The sequence below is a fragment of the Engystomops pustulosus genome, chromosome 3, assembly GCF_040894005.1.
Source record: "Engystomops pustulosus chromosome 3, aEngPut4.maternal, whole genome shotgun sequence".
Taxonomy (NCBI): Eukaryota; Metazoa; Chordata; class Amphibia; order Anura; family Leptodactylidae; genus Engystomops; species Engystomops pustulosus.
In genome coordinates this window covers 24,630,984-24,650,720 of record NC_092413.1, presented here as the reverse complement: position 1 = coordinate 24,650,720, position 19,737 = coordinate 24,630,984, and the positions used below count along the sequence as shown (strand labels likewise).

Genomic DNA, 19,737 nt, shown 5'->3' with positions numbered 1-19,737 from the left:
CGCAATGTTTTATTTAAATCTAATTGCCCGATCAATCACTTAAATTTTTTTTTTCATTTTTTTTTTTTTTGCCGATTTGGCGCTTTGAATTTTAATTCGATTACTATAGCGAAAACTTTAAGAGCTATTAACATTTACACAGGCTGAACATGCCGATTGCACATTCAGACTCCATCAAGAATTGATAAGTCAGGGTTTTTTTTTTCCAACATGATGGAATGCAATGGATATGAAAGAGCAATGTAAAAAACAATGTCCTATATGTAATATATGTAGAGCTCTGGCCGTGTAAAGTAAGAGTCAACTGATTAAAACTAGTTGACTCTTAAAGGGGCTGTTCAAAGTATTATTATAATTTTATCCATAGATAAAAATCTGATCTGTGGGGGTCACATTCTCATTAACTGAATGGTCTAGCATGCTTGGACCCCTGGAAGCCTTGGGCCCCAGTTTCCCCGGATTATAATCCATTACTGTTCACCATACAACCAGTATATTATCCATGTAGGCGCATGTATGTAACATACAAAAAATCTGAGTTGCATAGGTCCATAATAAATTCTTGTTACAGGTCTATTATGTGCCTAATATATAATGTATGATTCCCGGAAACATTGTATGGCATGTTTTATTCTGCAGATAATCGGAGACACTATTTGGCCTGAGCCTATGCTGAGCCTACGAACCCCCAGGGACCTGCTGAGGGGGTCTCTCTTGGACGCCTTTGCCCTTTACCTACGTGACTATTTTGTTGTGTAAGCAGAGTATGTTTTCTGATAATGAGACCGGTTGTCATAATTAATAGATGTAATTAGGTAATTAAATGGCTGTTACCAGAATATAATTGGTGTGTGAGGATGATGGATCTTTGGAGGACTCGCTTAGATTCTTCTTCACAGTAAGGATTCGCTGAGTAAGGGATATGAAGGTGATGTATTATGCATCTTGCTATATGCGGCAGTATAATGTTATATTCTTCACTGTAAATGATTTAGACAGTGATCCGATATATTCCCCGCACTAACCCCACAGTATATTGAGTCCTTATGCATCTTCATTAAAAGGTAAGGCTGGTGGAGGTGCCAATTACATTGATTGGAGGAGACATTTGGATGTCTATCACCAGGGTCACAGGGATTTCCTTCAGTAATTGGAAAATATATCTCAAGGTCTTATTTGTTGTCCTGAGGAACAAGACTCAATGTACTCAAGGTACACAATGTGTATGGCTATTATTAGGTCACTATTGATCCTGCCGAGAAATGAGGTGATGCTGTGGGAATGAGATGGGAACGACACATAATAGAGACCCCCCTTATGTTCATTTCCTGTGACTGACCTCCAAAAATTCTTTCTGGTGGAGGAACCTTTCCTCTTTTCAATCTAAATCCATGTAACCTTAACACACCAAAATATATCAAGACTTATCGGATATCGGACTTTCAATGTATTCAAAATGGTTCCCCCCGTTAAAAGAACTGGAATGTTCACCAAATGTGTAGGGTTTCGTTTGTTGTGTCCAGAAAAATTTTTCTAGTGCCACCTAATCGTTAGTCTGGATAGTCTTCGCCAGGGATCCCTTATGTGTTAGGAAAAAAGTGTCTACCTAAATTCCGGTTGGCCATTAGACCGTGGTTTTCAGTTTCGCTCATTTGACATGGAGCACGGAGAAATCCCATATTATAACTGGTACTTTTGGACTCATTAATTAGAATATGAGTTGAGCATTGTTGTTCTGTAGTCACCAACAAGATGTCTCCATGATATGGAACCAAAAGGTCATGGATGTCAATGCTCAGCTGCTGATTGGCTTTTAAGGTCACATGCTACCCTGGCGTTCCCGCACCATGAGAGCAACAGGACTGAAACCATGTCACTGTCATGTTTTATTATCTTATTTTAGGATGCTTTTTTTTACTTGGATAATCTCTTTGAGGTTGCCCCAACTGATACTAATTCTACCCAATAAGTACATCAATAATATTATTCAATTGCTAATTTTGGATCCGTTGGTCGATAGGAAACATCTGCAAAGACTTTGTATGTTCTCTCCGTGTTTGCGTGGGTTTCCTCTGGGTCCTCCATTTTCCTCCCACACTCCAAAACATACTGGTAGGTTAATTAGATTGTGAGCTCCATGGGGAGAGGGACTGATTTGGCAAGCTCAGTACAGCGCTGCATAATCTGTGTGCGCTATATAAATAATAAATATATGTTTCACTCTATCCTACAAAAAGTCTGAAGTATGAAAACAGAAAAAGGAGCTGCAACTGCCTATTTGCCGCTAGCTACCAGCCATAACTGTGATTGTTCAGGGGGGAGCAACCATGTGGTTTTACAGCAATTTTTTCTTTAGGTCTTCACACCACAATAAATATAAAAAAGCAGGAGATCAAAAAGAGCCACGAGCCAAAAAAACTTGCAAAATTGGTACAATGACCACTATCTAGAATGTATAAGGCCGCTATGAGTAGGATTTATGTTTATTTTTACCAATTTGTCAATTTGGGAGACATTGATAGGACAGAACAGAAAATGACAGAATTTAGGGGACTCATGATTTGGAAAGTATGTACTTACAATGTGCTAATTAGTTTGTTGTCTGCCCATATAGTTGCTTTTGGTTATGGCCCCTCAGGCCCATCAGGCCTCTGTCTTGACTACTATTCCTATCTGGTTTTAGGTAGGTCACTGGCTTCCTCTGTAGCAAAACGAAACAAAAATGAAGACCTCCGTAATCTGAGAAATGTTGGTTGCTAGGAACTGATGAATCTAAAATCCGTCTAGTAATCGGTCAAACAGTGTAACTCTCCATCTTAGTGTAAAATTTACAAGATCTTTCCCAATCAAGATGATATAGGTAGTGTTCAACAAGCCATAAAGCGAGGCCAATTTTGCTTCTTCGCAGTCAATTAGCAATCCTCTATTTCCGTGCACAGTTTGCAGCAGTGGCCTGTATCTCTCACACTAAGGTCCTATCACACTCTGTGAAGCAGGAGAAATGTGGTACTCAAGGTCACAAATTGGCCTATCTCATCGGTAGAGTAACTATTGCTTTATATTTTCCATCAAACCATCGGGCACATAAGGCGTTGGGTGAGATAAGGTTACCGCGGCTCTTAGCTGATGTGCAGAAATTGATTTTAAGCCAATTTGTGCACATTAACATCGAGACGTGGGTAATGTGATGCAGAACGAGTGTAAAAAGGGAGATAAGTGCTTTGTTTGCCGTTCTTAGCTAGTAATATAAAAAGTTACATACATAAACCGTAGAAGAAAGATCTTGGTCTTGGTTAGTCGTTGGTGAGTGTTACAATTTTTAGCCTTAAAATGGCCTTGGCATAACATACAGGGCATGGACAATGACAATACGGTGACCTAGAGTATCATTAAGGCCATGGTCAGCCTTTGTTTTGGTAAGCTTTAATAGTTTTTATGTAAACCAATCCCCATCTGACATGTGAAATGTTGGGAACCAACCTCGAAGGAAGGGAAGTGGGATGAATTGTAAAACTTTGTCTTAGAAACCAGTAAACCTTGATATGCTTTTCTACCGGGACCCTGTAAATTCAAAACCATGGAAATGCTTGGTCTTCACCAGTATTAGAAATACAGGCTAAAAGATGCTTAAATTGCCACAAAATCAGGGGTACATTGCAACTTGTCAATCTGAGCAGGTAGATGTCTTCCAAGGTGTTATTGAAACCAGGAACCTTTGAAGGTCTTATCTAAAGCTTGGTGGTGTCTCACAAGTCCACCTATGAATCAGTTTAAAGTTGATCTCTAATTTCCAAACATTTGTTCCTACAATTTGAAGATCCTAGTCTTCTCTCAGATTAGTTCCCTAGCAGTATAAAGCCCTCAGTCTTTGCATGGATGAGATACACAACCAAATTTCCCTTAATGTCATTGAAGTGGTCTTCACTGATGAGGAAGTTTTCAGAACTTGACTTGGTAAAACATGGTTCCCAAGCATCTTTGATTCAGTAGAACAATTTCAGTAGAGGAGATCTACCATTCCATTCTGGCTCTTGTAGCAGAAGCAGTAGGTATTGTAACTAGCTGAATTGGTAATACTATGGGGCACATTTACTTACCCATCCCGTCGCGATCCGGACTGTCCGACGAGGATGAAGTCCGGCGCAATTCACCAAGATTGTCCGCCTGAGATCCTGCATGTGTCGCTTCCCCGCCCAGGTCCGCCGGAGTTCACCTTCTTCTTCCCGGTGAGTGCATGTCTTGCAACACAATTTGAGATGTTAAATCCCGCACATTGTCTGAATCCGTCGGATCGTCCACCAGCCCGCCCCCCTATTTGTGTCGCGTGAAAGCCGGCGCCCATGTGCCAAAATCCGATCGCATGTGACAAAAAGCCCTTCTAAATGTGGCGCACATACAAAATCGTTGGATATTCCAACGATAATGCGGTTCGCTGACCCTTAGTAAATGAGCCCCTATATCTATAAACTATAATTGTACCGACTGCAACAAAAATATTCTACCCACCTCGGCAGTCAATCACTTTGAAGTCAACAAAACATTCCAAAACGTCATACAAAAAACAATACAAAACCTACAAACTGGATCTAACCCTTGCCAAGGATGAAAAAGCAAATTGAAATTGAAATCAACCACTTTATCGCTTTGTGGTCGTACGAATAATCATATTAAAAAATGACAAATCCCATCTAATAAAAAAAGAGCCAAAGAAACACAATACTTGATCATTTATGTAATTTAATTTATCTCCGTATTCATTCACTAGTGACGTTTTGATACATTCTTGAAAAGACAAAAAGATTGTGGAACTTATTGAATGTTTGAACTTTGCCAGAAGACAAATTAGTTCATGGGAAATGTATTTATGGAACTCGCGGAATGGGGCAATATGGACGGAGATTGGAAAACATAATGTATTGCACATTTCTGCGGCTTATTAAAGCTTACATTGTTTCTGCTACAGCCTGTGGGCTTTAAGTCCTATTAGTGTTCTATATAAAGCCGGCACTCCGCCTCGCTCTGGCATTTCTTGTTTTAGTTTAAGGGGGAAAACAGGAGCAATTTAAATATACTGGAGATGAAAATTACAGCATTTGTAAGCACGGGGCTGTCTCATAGGACGGATTGTAAAGGAGGTAAAGAAATCCGCTTCACTGTCTCTTCAATAATTGCAGCTCACAAAATGTATTGTAAACATGTCTAATAGAGCATCTATAATGGATGCATAGTAAATACCTTGCATTTATGTCTACAAATTGTACTTCTTTAAGGCTTCAACAATTTAATGACTACTCCAACACAAATTGCTATTGGCCACAACACTAATATTTATACACAAAACATAAAAATTCGATTGAAACTGGCTCAAAAATTCTACAGACCACAACCCAAAACTCTGTTGACCATGATACAAGAATTCTATTGGCCACAGTGCAAAAAAATCTATTGACCGCAATACAGAAATTGTATAACCAATAGAAAAAATTCTATGGCCCACAACACAAATATTCTACAGACTATAACTCAAAATTCTACTGACCACAACACTAAAATTCCAATGACCAAAACACAATTCTATGACCAATACAACATGCAAACACTACTGCCCACAGCCAAAAATTGCATAGACCACATCACAAAAATTATGAACACAAGAGAAGAATAGAGCTCATCACAGCACAGTTCTATGACCACCATATCACAACAATTTTACTGACCAAAATTTCAGACCGCAACACAAATATTTTCTGACCACAACACAAATATTCTATGGAGCATGCCAGAAATATTCTACAGACCATAACCCAAAATTCTACTAACCACAACACAAAATTTCCACTGACCACAACATATTTCTATGATCACCCTATCGCAACAATTCTGCTCATCAAAACATTAAAAAATGTGGTGACCGCTATACAAAAACTTCTGATCACAACATATTTCTATAACCGTAAAGTAAAAATTCTACTATGTAAAATACAAAAATTTTACAGACCAAATTCTACTGACCGCAACATAATGGGGCAGATTTACTTACCCGGTCCGTTCGCGATCCAGCGGCGCGTTCTCTGCACTGGATTCGGGTCCGGCCGGGATTTAATAAGGTAGTTCCTCCGCCGTCCAGTAGGTGGCGCTGCTGCGCTGATAAGCATTTTAACGCGCCGGAATTCACCGAGGCCGTCTGAGTGAAGGTAAGCGCGTCCCGAGCGACACATTTTCCGTTCTTAAATGCAGCGGTTTTTCTGAATACGTCGGGCTTTCGTTCGGCCACGCCCCCCGATTTCTGTCGCGCGCATGCCGGCGCCGATGCGCCACAATCCGATCGCGTGCGCCAAAATCCCGGGGCAATTCAGGTACAATCGGCGCAAATCGGAAATATTCGGGTAACACGTCGGGAAAACGCGAATCGGGCCCTTAGTAAATGACCCCCAATATTTCTATTGACCCAACAGAAAAATTCTGTGGGTCACAACACAAATATTCTGTGGTCCACAGCACAAATATTTTACAGACCATAACCCTAAATTCTACTAATCACAATACAAAAATTCCACTGACCACAACACACAACATATGAACACTATAGGGGTCACTTACTAAGGAATCGATTCGCGTTTTCCCGATGTGTTACCCGAATATTTCCGATTTGCGCCGATTTCCCCTGAATTGCACCGGGAATTTGGTGCACGCGATCGGATTGTGGCGCATCAGCGCTGGCATGCACGCGACGGAAATCGGGGGGCGCGGCCGAACAAAAACCCGACGGATTCTGAAATACCGCCACATTTTTAAAAAAAAACCGCGGAGCTTGCACTTACCTTCACTCAGCCCGGCTCGGTGAACTCCAACGCGTTCCGATGCTTTTCAGCGCAGCAGCGGAGGAACTACCTTAATAAATCCGAATCCAGCGCAGAGAACGCGCCGCTGGATCGCGAATGGACCAGGTAAGTAAATCTGCCCCTATATAACAAAAATTGTACTGACCCTGCCTCTGTTAAATATGGACGTTACTTTGTAAACCGGATAAATCATTATTTAAAGGGTTGTCCGGTTTAGAAAACTCTTTTTAAAATATATTATCACAGGCAGTCCCCGGGTAACATACAAGATAGGTTCCTTGGGTTTGTACTTAAGTAGAATTTGTATGTAAGTCGGAACTGTATATTTTATAATTGTAGCTCCAGACAAAAAATGTTTTGTCCCAGTGAAAATTGGATTTTCTAAATTTTTTACTGTAATGAGACCAAGGATTATCAATAAAGCTTCATTACAGACACGTTACAGCTGATCATTGCAGCCCGAGAGTAAAGTAACATCCAGAGAGCTTCACCAGAGGTCTGTAAGTCGGGTGTCCTTAAGTAGGGGAATGCCTGTATTACAAAATTCCAATTCACTACAGAAGGTCTTCTGATCGAGACCTTCATGCCAGATTGAAGAATATTTACAAACAGCTTTTGAGCATGAATGTATAGGGAGAACTTGTCTATCTTGAGAACAAAAGTCTATGGCATTGGGGCTCAATGGGGCTTATTTACTAAGGGTCCAAACACCGCATTTACGCCGGGTTTCCCGATTATTTCTGGGTATGGTTAGTCGTTCTCTGGCTGCTTCTATTTGTAGAGGACCTCCCACACTGTTTACGTGGCTGTCCAGCTTTGCCAACATGCTAACTTGGCTAATCCGGGGGTATCATGATGGTAGACTATATGAATTATTTAAGCTCGGCTTTAGTTACTGGATTTTTTAAAAAATTGTGCACTTTCATGCATCGCACCGTTCTGTTCCAGTTGTCAGAAGGAAGCGTACATAAAATCCTTAATTAAAGGCTTCACTGTAAATACTTAACACCATTGAGGGGTTTCCACCAACGGATTAAATTATGAATCATTGACACATCATTGCTCTATGACATTTCCAGCCTCGATAACACTAATTTTCTTGTCATAATCCCAACAGGCTGTATTTACACGTCGAGGCGAGAAGTGGGAAGTCATTTTCTGCAATGTGTTTTTTTTTCAGTGTGAGATATAAACCACAAACAATAAGGCGTCTAAAATATCAGAAATGCTACAAATACAGTAATTTACTGTTTACAGCCGGCGCTTGCCCTGAAGATAATAGCTCAGAGACGGGATATTAAAGAGAATATAAAATATGGTTTCCATGAGGACTTTATCGCACATTGTGGCCATAGATCTCAGTTTACTAGAAGAGGAAGTGTTTTTTATATAAATGAGAAAGAACATGTTTTATAGGTAGAAACACAATGGTGGACTCATTGCAATGGTTGCAAAAGTGATAACCTTCACCTCTTTCCACCAAATTGAATACTGTGACAATATTGGATGAACCTGTTAGGGGGCGATTCAAAACCACTGCAGGTCCTCAAAGGTGAAGCCCTCTATTAGGTTCTGATGTATAAAAAAAAAAAAATGTTATACTTACCTTCCATCCTGAGCTTCGGTGCTCTGCTGCGAGTGAAGCTGGATTAGTACAACCTGGTGTCACGGCCATGGGTGCCCCTGCGACCCATATTGGCCCATACTGTGCCTCCGTAGCCTGCCTGCTCGTTAACTCACCTCTCCCGGTTCCAGCGGCAGTCTCCATGCTCCCTGTGGCTCTGTAAAATTTAAAGGGCCACGAGTCAATAATTGGCGCTGGCTGGCCGCCTGCCAAGATACATTCCTGTCCCTTTCTGTGTCCCCTGCTGGATCTTTGTGCTTCCATGAGAAAGCTGTATTTCAAGCCCTTTGCGATTATCCTGATTTCCCGTTGTGACCTCGATTCCGTTCCTGGCTCCGATACCGTGCTGCCTGTCCTGACCAACTGCTACATCCCCGACTCTGATCCCGTGCTGCCTTTCTTGACCTCCTGCCTGTCCCTGACCTGAGTTTGCCTTACGATTCTGCACTATGCCTTGGCCTCCACAGTCGACAAAGTCGCGCCTGTGGAACGACCTGTTGATATCACACCACAACAAGTCCAACCTGCTTTGAGGAGGGTTCTGGTGAAAACCAGGTTCCACTTAGACTCCGGGTCCAGGTGTCGACTTACGTCATAGCCCACGGTGGTAGAGAGTATCCACTAGCATTGTTCCTGGCACCCGGTTTTATGGCACTTGCGCAATCTAATACCTCATCAGACTCTCATCTAGGTATGCATAAATGTTTTTTTTCTATATGGACCTGTAGTTGGTTTCGGGTCCCAAATCGGCGCGACAGGTTCTCTTTAAAGTTAAAGTTGTACAAGCAACGGTAGGAGATAACCCAATTGTTGTTAGTCTGACTGCCGGAACCCCGCCAACAATGAAAACAGACCCCATGTGCTGGACTATCTCCCTTTCACTGTATATTAGTGACAGAGATACAGTATTCAGGTGCTGTGCTCTGTCATTTCTAACACTACTGAATGGAGTGGTAGGACCCTGCTGGACCTGCCGCTCCATCAATAAGTGAAAATGGCACACTCGTTCTTGTGATCGGTGAAGGTCGATGTCGTGATCGCTGGGGCCTCAGCAGTTGTACCCACCAATCACATCGGTTCGTATAAGTTGATTATTATCTTTTTACATCCCTTGAGCCAATATATATATCAGCCCTCAATGGGGCCTTTATCAATTTGGAAATCTAGACAGGGTCAGGCCCACTTTGGGAAGCATTGGCTGGTTACAACTCATGGGTCAATACCAAAAAAAAAATTGTGTTTTTAATAGGTTTTATTAACTTTGAGACATTCCACCACAATTTTACATGCCATACAAACAGATCATGTTCGACCCAACAACATCCAGGCTTTTTATACATATTATTAAAGCTTGACATGAGACGGATGCTTCTGCAGAGCCTCATATCAAAGCATCACCATACCCTGGACACTTAAAAGTTTACATTTTGGTGTTCTATCTTTATTATAGATTTCCTTTCAGCGGAGCGGCCAGAAGTCATAGATCAATTATGTACTGACCTGGGACAGTGAATTATGACATTATTGATCCAATAACATTAGCAGCAATCAGTGTTCTAAAGATAGAAAACCAGGGAAAATCAGGCAGAAGGAGACATATTGGAGGCATCATTTTGCTCAAGGTCACTCACAATTAAGATGATAAGTTTTACTTGTTGAAAAGTCATTTAGACCCTGGCTTTATGAATTATGGCCGCTTTGGCATAAAACATGAATATATTAAGAAATTCTTATCGGTAAAATTCATTAGCGGACGTTTGCTTTACCCTTTTCTACACCAGACTGTAATAGTATAGTGAAAAACCCTCAAATAAAACCCTCTTAAATCATAGTAAAAGAAAATGTCATTGGTTAATAACCTCCTACCGGTGGTCCAGGTCAAAAAGCTTGTACTATTGTATATTTGCTGCCAATAATTGGGCTACTGAATGTTGAGTCCGCTCCTAGAAATTTTTTTTAATTCCTCTCGTTATTTAGAATTTTTTTTATAGAGCTAAAATATAAAAACTTGTACGTATCCATTTAATATTAATTGTAACATCAAAATGTAATGTTGCTTATAATGTACAGTAAGAATATTGTAAAAACATATCCCTCAAAATTATTGTGTTCAGGGGTTGGGGTCAATGATTCCTACTCGGAATGGTCACCAGTTATGAGTGGTGTACCTCAGGGTTCTGTGCTTGGCCCACTACTATTTAATAGATTTATTAATGATATAGAGGTAGGAATTAATAGCACTGTGTCTATTTTTGCAGATGACACCAAGCTGTGTAGTGTAATACAGTCTAAGGAGGATGTTCATAGGCTGCAGGGTGACTTGGACAAACTGAGTGTTAATCATCCACTTGGCAAATGAGGTTTAATGTGGATAAATGTAAGGTTATGCACCTGGGAGCTAATAATCCAAAGGCAAAATATGTCCTTGGGGGAGTAAATCTGGGAGAGTCCCTTGTTGAGAAGGACCTGGGGGTACTAGTAGATCATAAATTACATAACAGCATGCAATGTCAATCAGCTGCCTCTAAAGCTAGTAGGATCTTGTCATGTATCAAAAGTGGTCAGGACTCTCGGGATATGGATGTATTATTACCACTGTACAAGGCATTGGTTCGGCCTCACCTGGAATATGCTGTCCAGTTCTGGGCTCCGGTCCATAGGAAGGATGCCCTGGAGCTGGAGAGAGTTCAACGTAGAGCCACAAAAATAATGACGGGTATGGAGGGTCTAGTGATGAGGAAAGATTAAATCAACAGATTTATTTAGTCTGTAAAAGAGACGACTACGAGGGGACATGATTAATTTATATAAATATATGAATGGTCCATTTAAAAAATATGGAGGTAAGTTATTTCAGAATAAATCAAATCAAAAGACTTGGGGGCACTGTCTCCATCTGTAGGAAACAAGGTTTAATCACCAAAGGCGACAGGGCTTTTTTCTACTATGAGAACTGTCAATCTGTGGAATAGCCTGCCTCAGGCGCTGGTCACAGCAGGGACAGCAGAGAGCTTCAAGAAGGGTCTAGAGGCCTTTTTACACCTAAATAAAATTGAAGGTTATGTTATATAGAATTGTTTCCCCTAAATCCCTTTCTCATTCCCACCCATGAAAAAAACGAGAAAACGGTTGTATAAATCTAGCCCTATTGGGTTAGGTGACACTTGTGAGATAGTTCCCAATAGCTGGGAAAATAAAACAATGGGGCACATTTATTAAGGGCTTTGCACCGAGCGCCGTTTTTAACATGCAAATTGTGTTGCACGCCCTTTGTTAAAGGTGCACCACAAAAAAGTTGAGCAGTGCTGGGAAGTGACAGATTTCTGGCGCACGGTCTTAATGAATCGGTTGCAATCTACATGGTAATAGCACTTTACGTGCAGTTTCCGTCTTTCTAAGTAAATGTGCCCCGATATGCTCATTTTTACAAAATATGAAACTAAACTGTTTTAGTAGTTTTTGTTTTTCTTTTATTATATAATCTTTTCTAATTTTAAAATCTTTAGTAGAAAACTAGAATTTTAATCCTTCACCCGTCTGTTCCCAGAGGCTCTGAGATATGAAAGTATTAAAGTTACGAGGGTCCCTGTGACTTGTTCAGACATTGCTCTCAGCCTCTGTATGAATGCGTGTCCTTTGTGGAGGGAAATTATCACAGTAAAAACCTGGCTCATTATAGCTTCAAGGCCATTGGAAGCCTATAAAGGCCCAATAAATAATAAAGTGTAAGGGTACATTACCCAGACTGCCGAGCTCTGTCACTTTCATTCTGTTCCAACTTTTATCTGTAAAATAGAAAGGGAAAAAAAAAGGAAAGACAAATGGATCATTTATACAGGAGTAAATGGAGATATAAAGAACCATTGAGTGAGATTATGCCTCATAACATATGCAGGGATCAAATATAGAAACAAAAACTGGAATGTAAAGTCTGCGCTTAAAAGGGGTCACTGAGGACCACCAAAGCCAATGTTTGGCTGCAGAGGTCCAATGGCCACCAACACCTCCCAACCTGCCCGTAGAGTATCCAATATCACTCAAATTACTGTCTCTATATCTCTTAACATGAAAATTGCTGCTCTTCTTTATGGGTTCTTTGGTGTTGTAAGTATCCCCACTTAAAGAGGACTCTACCTCAACAGATTAGTTGTTATATGAAATAATGACATCCCATAAAATGTCGAGAGCATCTTTTCTTATAGCCTTATGTTTTGTTGAGTTCCTTTTTCTGCTCCAACCCCCAAATGGTCCACCAGGTACTAAAGTCTAATTTGGGTGCCAAATTATCTGCACTGATTTCTTGGGAACCGTAGGGGGTTAAAGGAAAAAAACTGACCACGCTAGAATCAGTGGAGTAATATTTCTGACACCAGAAATTTGACTACTCACACTAGTTATACTTCTTGGTAAAGGGCTAAAAGTCCTCCCTATATATCATAAAATTATTTCTCATGTCCAAATTAGTCTAGAAGAGTCATATTCAGAATAAAAAAAGAGTAATGTCCGCTCCAGGTTGCTGGTGATTGACGCCTCGCTTTTTTGATTGACAACTTAGTGTCTTTTCAAATCTAGGCCTGAACAGACAGGAAGTCCTCAACCAGTCTACTTCCTGTCCTTACATGTGGTCCCTCTCACTGGATGGTGTATGTAGCAGGAAGCACTGTGTGGGAAACTGCAGATCTTCTAACCATTAAACTCACCCTGCTATGGGTGGCACCACATGGTGGTGGGAAGAGTCAGGCACCAATGGGAAGGACCAATGTAGACAAAGGCAGAAAAATAGTGGGAGGAGGCAGATTTAAGCTGGGACACCTCTGCTGCACCATTCTAAAAAGGCACATTGGGATGGGGGGGGGGGGTGAGTAAGGGTTATTGTGCCTGTTCTTGATGACAGGTTCCCTTTAAAGATTACAAACAACTGGAGAGGTGGGAGAGGTGGTAAAAGGTATCTGTTAAAGGGCATCTTTGCTACAAAAATTTCTAATGCAAGACCAGAAAATTAGAACATAATAAAACTAAGGTTACATTTTTTGTAAAAATTTTGTACATTTTCAGAAAATTTCTAACCTATCAATTTGTTATTTCCATGACAGGTTTTGGAATGACCACGCCAGCCACTGTAGCAGGAAAAGTGTTCCTCATCTTCTACGGATTGTTTGGATGTGCTGGAACAATCTTGTTTTTCAACCTCTTTTTGGAAAGGATAATATCGCTCTTGGCATTTGTGATGAAAGCTTGTCACGAAAGGCAACTACGGAGAAACGGGCTTCTACCTCCAACGGTTCGGAGAGGTTCATCTGTATCAGAAGTTGACAGCCTTGTGGGTTGGAAGCCATCGGTTTACCACGTCATGCTAATATTAGGCATCTTTGCTATTACCCTCTCTTGCTGTGCATCAGCCATGTATACCCCGGTGGAAGGGTGGAATTACATTGATTCTTTGTATTATTGTTTTGTCACTTTTAGCACCATTGGATTTGGAGATCTGGTGAGCAGCCAAAACGCTGTGTACAAATATCAGGGATTATACAGGTTTGGAAATTTTATGTTTCTACTTTTGGGTGTTTGTTGCATTTACTCACTTTTTAACGTCATATCGATTGTAATCAAGCAAGTTTTAAACTGGATTCTTAAAAAATTAAGGTGCCGATGCTGTAATAAGTGCCATAAATCAAACCCGCGTCTTGGACGCCGAAACGCCATCACTCCTGGATCTCGTTTTCGCAGGAACAAGTTGTCGATGGAGACGGATGGAAACTATGATAGTGATACAGAAGGAAGGAGGTTGTCTGGGGAGATGATCTCCATGAGGGACCTCACAGCATCTAATAAGGTGTCACTTGCCATATTACAGAAGCAGTTATCGGAAACAGCCAATGGATACCCTAGGACTGTGTGCATCAACACCAGACAAAACGGCTTCTCAGGAGGGGTCGGAGCTTTAGCCATCATGAACAATAGGTTGGCAGAAACGAGTGATTCTAGGTAGAGTCTTTAAATTTCTATATTTTCATTAACATTTTTAATAAAAAAAAACAAAAAAAGGCTAAAAAAAACCAAACCCTGGATCCCCCAAAAATCATTGAAACACCCATTTTATTTGCACTGAAATGATTTCTCCCATTTCATCAACATCTTCGGGCATCTCATGCATAAAGGGAAACAATCACTTCGATCCTCTCAGGCAAAACTTGATATGTTTACGTTGTTTAGCTAAATTGACTGTGAAAAGGTGAAAAACATGAGTTCGTCCGCTATTGAATGTCTATCTTTTTTTTTTTTAACAATTGCTCATAGCTTTAAGAAAGTCGCATTGCGGGTTCTCCATATCAGCTGTGCGCGTAGGATATGGCCGGAGCTCAGTGGAAGAGGCTTCGTGGCGAATGGGAATGTTCTGGTTCTGAAGCCATAGATGATCTATGATTATATGAATTATACAGAGTTTTGTCATTTTATATCAGAAGAAAATTTAGACAAAAGTGTTATATTTTAAGGTTATTACAGTTTTCTCAGCTTCGAAATAAATACATGCAATGAAGCCAACTTACAGCTTGTGACGTTGTGTAGTGTATGCTTCTACGGCAATGCTATTTATGGCTGTCTACGGGACACTTTAAGGCACTGTTTGGGCGGTCAATATGGTAGGAGTTGTAGTTCCCCATATATATATATATATATATATATATATTTGCCCGACCTTGCCAGGTGCCAATGCCAGAACTCTCTAACCATTGTTGCAGATCTTACACTTTGACCATTGGTTGTTAAGGATGGTGGGTGCCTAATCCGTGGACCAAAATGATCAAACTTTTCTTTTAAAAATACAAACTTCCCATCCATCAACATCAGTTTTTCCATTGCGTTCACCACATCCATCCAGAGTCTGAGTCATCAATGTGGTAAGATACAAAGGTGCCTTAAGTCATTGGATGTATTTGGAATCTTCTAAAGGTCTTTGTGGCAAATGTTCTGTTCACATACATCCCAAAAATAAATTAGAACCTTGCTCTACCTCAACCTAAAAGACTCAGTCTAGGGAAAGGGGTTGTCCTACTTGAAATCCAATCCAAAAATACCCCTTGTATCCTTGGCCTCTGGTTCTGCATATGGATAGGTTGTATACATCGGGTCAAATTGTGGTAACATAGGGCATGCCTATTTTTTGGTCCAGTTGTGGAATTATGGGCTATTTCTCAGTGTATTATAGATTGTTGTTTGTTTTCAGTGGAGATGTAACAGGTTCTTGGTTTCTGGATCTGGATCTGGATTCTGGATCTGGATGCCCTTACTTTGCAATTGATCACATTATGGCCATCATACTTGTACCTTTAGATAATTTTATAATCCCTTTTGTTCTCATTCTCATGTTATTGTCTGCCTAAATGGACCAATACTATTACGCCATCCCACCCTCGGGCCTTGTCACTCTCTGGATGAGTCAATATTCCATGGAGTGTTTTGGTTCTGCCAATGTATTATGTTCCCTTTATGTTACAAAACATGAATTTACTATGAGAACCTCAAATGATCACTGTTCTCTTGTTTCTTCATGAACCTTGATTTTTTTGAAGTCCTGGAGGAAAAGACTGGTGTAGCCTGCAAACCGTGTCTCGTCTGTAGATGTGATCTTATCTGTTCCAAAAATGGTAGCCTCATCATGCTTCAGTGTCATCAGCAGTCTATGAAATCCAACCTATTAAATTATACTGTGTTGATCCAGAAGAAGGCAGAAACCCTGCAAGGATAATGTTATTTGGCCCAAAGCAGGGAAAAAATCCTTCCCGACCTCTTCCCGATCAGAATAACTTCTTGGATCAACAGAAATTACTTAGAAAAAGTTTTATTCCCATACGATGTGAAATTATTGCTCTCCAGAAATGTCTCCAGGCCTCTCTTGAACAAATTATCACCCATTACAGCCATCTAATACTAAATAACATAGCCCTATGGTTATTGTAGACGGTACTAGGATAGTCCATTCAGGTGGAGCACCGTCTACTGATACCCCATACAACCTGGACCACTACACATTGTAAAAATACAACATTAATAGAATCACTATAAATCAAGAAAAGACAATGGGGGTTATGATAGCCCCACAAACAGAGCCAGATACACAATAAAGCTCTGGCCTTTTGATGTATCAGAAAGCAAATTAGCTAGCATTTGCGATTATTTCATTGCCGTGGTGCAGAAGCCCTGATAAATACCCCCAATATGTGGTATGGAATATCCTTACTAGTGGGTGTGTGTCAGAGTAGCAATTTTACAAATTATGTGACTTGATACCCCTAGGGAGCTGGGCAGGGTGGGGCTTATAAATAAGGAAACATCTTTACCCTGTTTTGGCTCCCAATTCGCGCTTCACTCTAGAAAGTACAGTTTTCTACACTGCTTCCGGATGGGAGTTCAAGGGGGTCCACCGCACCTGCTTCCGTCAATGAGTGGCCTCCCACCGACCATGGAATATCACATTCTTTGTTGTCCCCAAGTCTAAGGAGGCTACTCATTGGCTGAAACTGGTCCTGTGAAACCCCAGAACTTGTGACCAAAGACGGTGCTCCAGGAAACCGGGTGCATTCCTTGTCTTCCCTACTTATGGCCCTACCCACTAGGGCAGTGATGGCGAACCTTTTAGAGACTGAGTGCACAAACCATGAACAAAAGCCACATATTTTTGCCAAAGTGCCAAATGCCAATTTAAAGTAACTTATTGCTCCCTGCTGTGTCACAGATTTGAACGTATTGGCGTCCTGAAGACACCAATACAGTAGAAAGATGGAGAAATTCCATCTAAGGTCCCCTTAACTGGATGAATCACAGGAACTGAGGAGGGGCTTCAATGATAATCCAGCTCTGTCCACACCTTCTTGTTCCTCCTCTACTTCAAGTCTCTATAAAATAGTGCTGAACACGGCACTTTTTGGGCTGCCTGTGACTGCAGGAGGAGGAGTCCTGAATGGTGACCTTTGTTCTGGGTGATGGCCTGGGTGCCCACATAGAGGGCTCAGAGTGCCATCTCTGGCACCCGTGCCATAGGTTCGCCACCACTGCACTAGGGCTTTTACGGATTAATTAAAAGCTGAAGGCTTGGCCCATGTACAGTAAATGGTTTCTATTGTAATGTATCCCAAAAACATCACAAACACAAGAAACTATAAACTACTATATGGTTGGCAGAATTTTCCCCTAGTAACATGCTAAAAAAGGAAGCCTCATCACAGCCACCGGTAGATGGTTTCCATACAAATCAAGGTCCTGCCCTTTTAAGAGAATTAAAGGAAATCTAGCACATAGATGCAGTATTGTACACCAAGCACACTTCTGTCCTGAAACTGGTTCAGTTCTTCCTTGTTCTTCTAATGGCTTCATTTTAGAGAAAAACATATTTTCAAAGTTATGCAAATGAGCCTCAGTGGCTCCCGTCTACATCACAGAAGCCCCTTCTGCCTCTGTCTGACATCACTGGCTCTCTGTCGAAGGGTGGGCGGAGGCGGGCAGTAACGCCAAAAAGAGGCATGAATAATTAGCAGATGACAGAACCCGGACCTTCTGTGGCATAGACAGGAGCCCCTGAGGCTCCTTTGCATAATTTGCATAATAAAAAGCAGATTTTCCTCAAATGAGACCGGATCTTGTTTCAGGAAACACACAGTAGTGTGCAAGGGTATTTGGTGTAAAATATGGCATCCATGTGGTAGATTCCCTTTAAAATATTACTCTGGTTACCAGACAACTCCCAGACACTTTCTGTAGACTGTACTTTACCTTCTGCTCCAGGTTTCCTTTGCTCGATATGTGATTCCCTCCTACTAAAAATCTGCAAACTACATATGAGGTATTTGTCACATTCCCATCGTAATGTTCATGTCAGCACATTCGCTTTATCATAAAACACAACTCTATAATTAATTTAGCTACAAATATCCATTTCCAGTACAGCTGCAGGAAAGTTATCTCAAAGGAACAAATCTTCACCATTTACCATGAAAGAAAGGTTTTCTTTTATAGTTTTAATTGGAGAAATATTCATTATGGATAGATATAGGGGAGAGTTAGTATGGATTTTTTTTTTGGTTAATATAGATACATAAGATTAAAGGGTTATTCTCGTCTGGGCATTGACATTTAATTGAATTCAACTTCAATTGAATGTTATTAAAAAAAAATGATATGTGTGAAGATAATCTCCCATGAATGTAGTCATATGGTCTTTTAGAAGCGAGATTGTTGTCCTTGGATACGACCATCACTGCTGGAGTAATGGTGCAAAGAAACAGATAGTTTTTCCTTACAACCAGGAGTTACTGCATGTCCTACCGATGTCCTGTGGTAATGAACGCTGAATCCAGGGAATCAGACAGGATTCATTTACTAAGGGCCCGATTCGCATTTTCCCGACGTGTTACGATTTTCCCTGTATTGCCCCGGGATTTTGGCGCGATCGGATTGTGGTGTATCGGAGCTGGCATGCACGCGACGGAAATCGGGGGCGTGGCCGAACGAAAAACCCGACGGATTCAGAAAAATCCGGTGGACGTCGGAGGAACTGCCTTAATGAATCGCGGCCGGACCCGAATCCACCGCAGAGAACACGCCGCTGGATCGCGAATGGACCGGGTAAGTAAATCTGCCCCAATGTATTTGTGGCTGCCGCTGCCAGAGTTTGGGGATGGTCATATCCAAGGACAACTATCTTGTTTCTAAGGGACTTAGTAAATGTGGCGCATTGGGGCACATTTACTTACCCGGTCCCGTTGTGATCCCGCGATGCGTTGTCCGACGATGATTTGGGTCTGCCGCGATTCACTAAGCCCGTGTGCCCGAGTTCCTGCATCCGCCGCTTCTGCGCCAAGGTCCACTGGAGTTCACCTTCTTCTTCCTGGTGCATGTGAGTGCTTGATTTTGTGACACAATTCTTTTTTAAATTCCGCGGTTTGTCCAAATCCGTCGGGTTGTCCGATGGCCGCGCTCCCCGATTTCTGTCGCATGCACGCCGGCACTGATGCGTCACGATCCGATCGTGTGCGCCAAAAACCGGGGCAATTCGGCGCACATCGTAAATATTTGCGACACCCGACGGAATCGCGGACCCATAGTAAATAAGCCCCATTGTGTTTCATTGATTCTTTTGGACTTGTCTTTCATCTTGCAGTGTTCTTCAGGATGAGTTCATTTCAGGATCTTCTCTCTTGCTCTGAGATTTGCTCCGGTTTACACAGTAATGAAATGAATTTGTAGGTTGTACTATAGGAAGATGATGACGCTCAT

The 19,737-nt window shown here is 41.3% G+C and overlaps 1 protein-coding gene across 2 annotated transcripts in view; it reads left to right on the top strand.

Annotated features, from left to right (window-relative positions):
- KCNK12 (potassium two pore domain channel subfamily K member 12) overlaps window positions 1-19,737 on the top strand; it is a 71,509-nt gene that overhangs the window by 45,713 nt on the left and 6,059 nt on the right. The window contains exon 3 of one of the 2 annotated variants that reach the window (XM_072140312.1): window positions 13,560-14,451. In XM_072140312.1, coding sequence (XP_071996413.1) covers window positions 13,560-14,451 — 892 coding nt within the window. Of the gene's footprint in view, window positions 1-13,559; window positions 15,095-19,737 lie in introns of those variants that run through there. The other variant, XM_072140313.1, reaches the window with a different exon arrangement.